General features: G+C 43.9%; 1 protein-coding gene across 1 annotated transcript in view; it reads right to left on the bottom strand.

The window, feature by feature from the left end:
* Positions 1 to 645: 645 nt before the first annotated feature.
* FAM83H (family with sequence similarity 83 member H) overlaps positions 646 to 7913 on the bottom strand; it is a 170007-nt gene continuing 162739 nt past the window's right edge. The window contains exon 6 of the mRNA XM_069220934.1: positions 646 to 1326. Coding sequence (XP_069077035.1) covers positions 1316 to 1326 — 11 coding nt within the window. The 3' untranslated portion in view covers positions 646 to 1315. The remainder of the gene's footprint in view (positions 1327 to 7913) is intronic.

Genomic DNA, 7913 nt, shown 5'->3' with positions numbered 1-7913 from the left:
AAAATAGTCCCTCATGCATTGTAAGGCAAGCACCCAACGTGGGCGGAGTGAAACACCAAACAGCCAATGAGATGAGATAAATATATTGCTCTGAGCTTAGCCTGAACCAACTCTATATAAATAGGAAACACGTGGTAAATATGTAGCCAGGCCTAATAAAGACCAAAAGGAAAGAAGTCCTTCCAAGAAGGACTCAAGCATGGGGGCGCGGGATACCGAACATCCATTAACAACGCTATTTGAAAGGAAAAATAGTTGAAGGGGAGAAAATAAAGAATTGCCTTCATATGTATTTCAGAAACTTGAAGATTTTCTAGGGAAGATATCACAAATTAAAGCTTTGTTGTCTTGGACCCATAAGCAGCGAGTAAACAAATTTCAAACTTGCGATCCTAATTTTTTCAGTCTTATTGTTATCTTCAGTCAGAAACAGCTGTGTCAGTAATATCAAGGATATGCTACTTTGAATTTAGATCTCCATTTAATTCTACCATTCTTACCAAATATACAAAAATGAACAAACATATCAGGAGTCATCAAAACTAAGCACAAGAGCACCAGACTTCAGGCTCAGAACAAAATCCAAGGATAGATATGACAACGAACAAGGGTATTTTTTTTAAAAAATGTATCTTTATTCAGGAACAGTTTTAAAAATGCTTCTTTATTCAAGAACATGGTAATTGTGCAGTTTTGACAATGTACAGATTTAAAGCCACCCCTGCCCCCGCCTCGCTTCTGTTTTCCAAAGAACACATCTCTGGTTTGGTCCATGATACAAGGCCCACTTCCTCCAGGGCTGCTCCATAATGAGCACAGAAAGGATGCCAGCCGAGGCAGCAGGGAGCTTGCGGGGTTATGGTACGCCACGTAACACTGTAAGAATGGCTTGCGTGTCCCTTCCCAAGATCAAGTCATGCGTGCGCTCTCTGAAAAAAAATCCCAGGTAATTGCAACTCTTCTAACACCTTGCGGTTCCTCCCCGCCAGGGTAGCTGTAACAAAAGTGGTCCAGACCGACGAATATTCACACCTTTTTCTTTAGTCTTATGTTACAGGATACAGTTAAGCTAAGACTGGAGGCCATGTTTGCCTTGGATAACAAAGTACGTGTAGTGAAGAAAAAAGGAGACCAAAAAGAAGGATCAGGGGGTCAATGGAGTAATCATTAGTAGAGGAAGGAGGTGGAAAGAGTGATCTTCAGACACACTTTGACAGGCAAGAAGATGGAGCAGCAAAGGATGTAGTCCCAGGTGATCACAGGGAGGTAAGAGTTTGAGCCATACCGGAAAATCTTTAGGTTGAAGTTCTTTAGCTTAACTATACCCTGCAACATAAGAATAAAGAAATTATTTGTATCTGTATTTGTACCTGGACCAGCTTTATTACACAGTTCTTCAATAGCTCGTTCATGCAACCCCTTTAAACACGTGACAGCTCTGCAGTGCCACAATGTGCCCAGTCAAAGCTAGAGTAACCAAAGATTAACGCCAATTCCCTGAAACGTGCAGAACAATGGAGACGTGGGCAGACGGGAAGCAATATGAGCCGCCTTACGCCATGTTGTGCAGCAAGGAGATGCCCTCAAGTGCAACCACTGAAATTGAATTATGTTTTAAGGCAAGGTATCCCTGTATGCACAAACCTCGTTACGCCAAGATCGGTGTGTATACAACCTCAATGTTTGGAGCGATCACATAGATTGGTGTCACTTGAAAGTTTGGGATATCCTCTCTTACCACTTGAAAGTTTGGAAAGCCTTCCCTTACCCAAACCTCCAGCAAGCCTGTGCCTTGTCATGTCCATCTGGCCCCAGTGCACGTCCAAGACTACTGCTTCCCCAAACTACTTCACTGCGACGCAAAGACCTCCTCCCATGTGCTCCAATCCATGTCAATGGCTCTTCTGCCTGAATCCAAAACATGTTCTTGAGTTACATTTAAATGTAAAGTCTTCCCATTTCATACCCCCTTTCAGGTGGCCAAAGCCCATGGAATCATGAAACCAATCACAAGGTCCTCCGTGATGAAATCAAACTTATTTCTAACTTTCCTTCTTCTGCAGTCTGGTTACCTAAACACTCATTTTCACCTACAATATATCTATCCATTGGTATTTATCAATACATCTACCTACATAGCCATCTGCTTACCTACCTACCCTTCTAAGTGTGCGCCTATCTTACCAGGGGACTCTGTCTAACAGTAGAACTTCTACACACCTTTAAACGGGAATTCATCTAGGCATGGGTGAACACGGCCTCTTAAAAACTTTCTAGTGACTCCTGTCTTACAATGTCAGAAAAATCAGTGTCCAGAGTCTGAAGAAGAGGCGGGGTCAACTTATATTAGCGCTTCTGTGCACACTTCCATCACACACAATCTAGCCTGGAACTCGCAGCCGAGCCGTTTGTGGCGCATGAACTGATGCCAACTGGGTCATTTAGGGTTCACTACAGGCTGCAGCTGTGGGCCCTTTATTATTCTTAAACCTGCCCTTTACTAGCTAATTCAAAGGCTTGAACTCATTGGACAGTTTTAAACTTATTTGGGGACATTTTATCCAGCTATTTAACCCAGGTCATGGGCTGTGTAATGTCATTTTTTGTTGTTCCCTCATTAGAGTCAAAGGTCCTCTGGGGATCATGTGTAATGCCACTTCTTCAACCCCAATGATTCTACTTATATGCTGACAGTGAAAATTGGTCAATCGTGCTCTAGGAAGGCAAAATGACAGGAGTAACTTGTGATTATCAAGATTATAGGCTTGACAGAGTTCAATGGGCCTATCAACATCAACAAAATACGCATGAACTGGCGGCAGCAAGCACTTTAAACAGGAATATGGTTCAAGCCCGCAGGAACTTAATTCAATCCTGCTGAAGGCCAAGGAAGGACATTGTGGACCGAAACGCTATTTTTACTTTCACTTTTAGATGTTTTCCGAAACGTCACATGACGCTTCATCATTTTACGAAAGTGGTGTGTGTTTCATGTTTAATCCCTTAAAATGTCTTCTCTGATCGGTTTTCAAGAGGGCACATGTGACTCTCGCTCAACAGATGCTGTAAGTAATCTCTTGCTACCCAACCCTATATGAACTACTCCTTTTTAACTCCACCCCCACTGATGTCAGTTCCTTTCACAGGCAACTCTCCTGCAAGAAACCAGTGTTAATACGACAGCATTGTAGTGGCTGAACTGTCCTCCCCCTCCAACACAGTATGGGCCAGATGTAGCAAAGGTTTGTACCCATTCTGTGTCTATGGCAAAAAGTGTTCGTACATATGGCCCTATGTGCCTATTTACTTATAAACTGCATTCTTACCTAGGGAATTCTCCCAACACAATATCCCTTAAGCCTGCCAGGACTCCTCAGTAAATAAAACCGACAAACAATATACCCAGTACAATCCATTATGGCAGAAATTACTCACAGAGGACTCAATTCTGGGCTTTGGCACCAGTGCTGGGTTCGGAACCATCATTCTGAGGTTTACAGAAGCCTGGTGTATTTGCAGTCCTAGTGGCAGTCACCTCAAGGCCCTACCCACCCAAGTATCCCTGATGATGTCTGGAGAGGGATTCTGGATTTAAAAGACCTTCTCAAGAATGCTACAGAGCACTTAATGTCATTATTAAAATATCTGATTGTTTCTGAGTAAACGCTTTGCATGAGGTGCCTCCTTGGACCAGTTACTTGCGAATGGTGCCTTAAGTGAACCATGCAACCATCATGCCCTCCCCAAACCCTTTTTTAATTATTTTGCTTTTTTTTTTACTTAGTATCGTAGGGGACAGGCTAGTTTACCTTTAGGGATGAGCAAACTGTGCTTGGCATTTCAGCTCAGGTAAGTGATCTATAAAACAAAATGTGTACTTGCTACAAACATGCGAGCAACTAGGACTGGTAAAGATATACTCATAGCAGGCTCTTGTAGGCGCTCTGGTAATGGAGGTTCTCTGCAGCCTGACCAAGAAACACCCCGGAGAAGGAGTGATGTCAACTCAAGTCCACATGGAGAATTAAGAGGGCACGCCTTTTATGCCAACAAAAAGATAGCGCTTCGTGAATCAAGTGGGAAGAATCTGCATTTAGGAGACTGTTGAACAAAATTAAAAAATAGTCTGCGAGAGGGCCAACATTTCACATTGCACACCATATGTGGTCTTGTAAACAGAGTACATTAGAGCTATAGGGATGTGACAACATGCACATTTTGACTACCAAATCAAAGACAACTTTGGCCCCTTGTCCATCCTTGATCACTTAAGAGTCTCATGTTTGCTGCTGAGGTGCTATGGAAGGAGCAAAAACTGTGCATTAAAGAATTGACAACTCTGTTTACTTTCTGTTCTTGCAGCAGCTGTCAGGCCACCTGAGTCAAAGGGTAGCGAGGGTTGTGACAAGGGCAAGCAAGGGTTGGCATCTGCTAACACTGGCTCCCACTCATGAACCTCTACACCTGTAAAGAGGAAGCACCTTGGCCCTCTCCTTTTAGCAGGATGGGATTGTCTACTACAGATAGTAGCCACTTCAATGTCCCCTTTGGACATCATCCTGAATTTGGCTGCCAGAAAGAAATGTGTTTGGGGTCAGGAGGTCGGGCATAGGTCAGTTACTGTCTGGAGAAGCTTGCTAAATGTTCACTTCTTTTGAGTTTTTTGACCCTCCTGTATTGCATACCTCTTTCCTGGTTTGATGCCCAAATGTCTGTGAAGCAGCCCTTTTCTTTTTCTTTTTCTTTTAGCTCCTCCATGAAAAGATAACCTGCAAATATATATTTACAAAAATGCATCCACTCACAAATATAGACTGCCAATACCTTCACCTTACATGAGCATCTCACTACAAAAATATTGAGCCGGATTTCATGCCTAAATCAATCCAAACTCATTTTCTGTTTAAAATAGGATTGGATTAAATTACTGTTCTAATCTCAATCCTTGTGCCCCCGAAGAAGCTAGAGAATTATGCAGTGCATATGTTTACAAAAGATCTTTCTGCACTGTGGAATGCTTTCATGTTTAAGCCACCAGTCAGGACCTTGGGCTGCAATGTTCAGATGAAGGAAATCACTGGCCCACAAGAGCTCGTAGGATGTTTGATGTGGCTTGGGCAAATAAAACGTGACAACCCCAAGCAAAGATGGTAGCTGGCACGTTCTCTTAAACAGCAGGCCCCAGAAGAATAAAGGGGCACACACTCTTAAAATGTAGATTTTTCCTTCCAGTTTCTCCCAGAGTGTGGGTAATTTGTATTGATGGACACGCAGATTGCATTTACCTGGGAGGCAGGGATGTTGTCCAGGATTTAATAAATGTCGCACCCATCTCTCCGATGGCACAGCTGGCCGAGCCTCCCTGTTTTTCAACAGTAAAACAGGTTATCCGAGAAGGCCACAGTACGTCTCTTGTTTGGGCGTCCTTGGGTTGTGAAAGACAAAGATTTGGAGGCTACATTTTGGAAGCTGGTCTTACAAGAATATACCCACTGGGTGAAGAAAATCAGCAACCTGTTAAATTTACTGGAGTTGGAGATTCTGCTTGGCTACCAAGATGGTAAAAAATTCAATATATGCTCTTGGGCGTCGGTTTCATCTACCAAACCAGTAGGACGAGTGTCCAAGATCCAACCAGCTGGCCAGGCGCCTTTCCGCCAACCTCACTGGGCGAGCACTTCCCAACAAACAGCTGGTCCATGGCGGGAGTAGAGAACAGCGGCTACCGTTCCCCAAGGACTGGCAAGTCATCTCTTCTTCAGCCCACCATAACAGTCGCCTTTCTCTTTTATCTCTCAATAGCTCCAAGATTCCCATCGTGAGAGCTACTGAGAGACAGCAGACGTCTACTGTGATCCATCTTGGTGGGTCTCATGTTATTAACCTTGAATGGATGACAATGGATCCACCAGAATCCACCATGCGGGTCAAACACTGGTCCCTGCATTAGTTCACTGAGCTCCCAGACGGGGCATCTACACACCCACTGCTCATTTCCTAGAAAAATGGAATCCATTGATGGTAGAAGTTGGTAGTGCATTCAAACTGCCTTATAGGAATGCATGGGAGCGTTGGTTTCTCACCAGAGGCTAGTGCCTACATACTCAAGGCAGTTTCACAGATGCTGCCTTCGCAAACGACTGCGCTTTCTTTGAAAAACCGATGGTGGGCTCCAAAAACAGAGATATTTTATGGATCGGCAGGTTGGACCTTGCACTGTGCATTTACATATGCTGCAGTGCACTGTGCATTTGTATGTAGGGCTCTGCAATGTTGGATTTGCACACAGCACTGTACATATTTCCACGTGGTACTTATTTTTCTTTGATGGGACACCTTCAGACAGGAGATGGGCAACATATGCTTGACTGTATTTGTTGAAGACTCTCGTCCCCTATTACCAAATCCTATAGGATTTTATACAACTCTAACCTGTTGTCATCAAAGAGAATCCTGAAACTGGCACGAACCCCATACAGCCGAGACCACTGGATTCATGCAATTATGTGGCTGTGTCGTTTTACGCATTATTAAGGATTTGGCGCATTTGCCTCATAATTCATCATCTGCTGCATAATTTGAAGATTTTGCACAAAAAAAGAACTTGTAGCTCGAATGGATCAAAAGTTACTGTGCAGTGGAAGGCCTTTTTCTAAAGCTGACTGGTCAACTTTCAAGTACCTATTTCTGTGTTTGAGTGTTAAACTGTTACTAGTGAGGAGGGGCTTTGCCTAGACGGATCATTTGGCTGTTCTTCCCAAATAATTTAGACAACCGTGCAGCGTATTTTGGTCATCCCCTATCGCATAATTCCAGTGGCCCTGCATAAGCACAACATGTCGCAACGCCGTCACATCCTTCCTGCGCGTCAGGCTGTGGCTCTCGGTTGACTGGGATAGTGCAAGAACTGTGTTTAGCTTTGGCAACATTGTAGGACACCTGAGAATTATTCCTAAATGAATCTGCCTTAATTGTTTGTGGTCTGGGCAGGGGCTTAACACAGGCCCCCGCATAACTTGCGGTACAGGTGGCCCACATTATTCTAGGGCCCCCAATTCAGCCCGAGGTCAATGAATGTCTATGAGATATGGGAGTCTCAGGGGGCCCTCGACAGTTGTCCACCCCAATCTATTGAGTATGAGGCTTCTGCCAAGTCACCAGTCAAATGACAGAAGGCTTTGTGCCCCCTTCCACCTCACGACCCCCCAAATTGGGTGTAAACCTGGCCCTTACTCAGTGCATTAAGTGAGATCCCATGGCATAGCCCCAATGAAGACTGACTGAGCATCAGAGGGCGCTGGGTTACCCACTGCGTTGGTTTCTGCATCACTTTCTATCCTTGAATTCAATCTTTCTGTCCGGTTTTAAAATTAACATGAGGATAATACATTATACATCTCTATTGAACCTACCCATCTTTATATATTAATTTTTGAGTTTCATAAAGCGCTACACCTTGGTAAGTGCATTTAGCTCAACAGCTCTAGGTGACGTTTCGGTCCCATTGATTCACTGGGTGTTCATTACAAATGTCTGCATCAGCACATCTCATACAGTTAATGATTAATGCTATGTATGAATTCCATATTGGACAATATCTTCTAGACCTAGGCATTGCATAGTGTTGCGTCTTATGACATGAGTGACCAGGGGTTGTCCGGTGACTACAAGTATGTACCGCAAAGCATCATCATGATAGATGTCAGACTAGGAGTGATGGAGGACATTCTTCTGGGATCTACAGCGAAGCTTCAATTCTTCCATTGCGAACAAATTACAGCTTCTCTCAGAAAAAACACATATTATGATCATGGAGGTAGGCAAGGTAGCCTAAGCATCTCTTGGTGGCAAAACACAGCAATGTGGCAAACACGGGGAAAATCGCAAACCCAGACACAGAAAGGCAAGGGGAT

Source organism: Pleurodeles waltl, chromosome 2_2 (genome assembly GCF_031143425.1).
Source record: "Pleurodeles waltl isolate 20211129_DDA chromosome 2_2, aPleWal1.hap1.20221129, whole genome shotgun sequence".
NCBI classification, from domain to species: domain Eukaryota; kingdom Metazoa; phylum Chordata; class Amphibia; order Caudata; family Salamandridae; genus Pleurodeles; species Pleurodeles waltl.
Note: the sequence above shows the minus strand (reverse complement) of the source record. Positions and strands in the feature narration are given on the sequence as shown.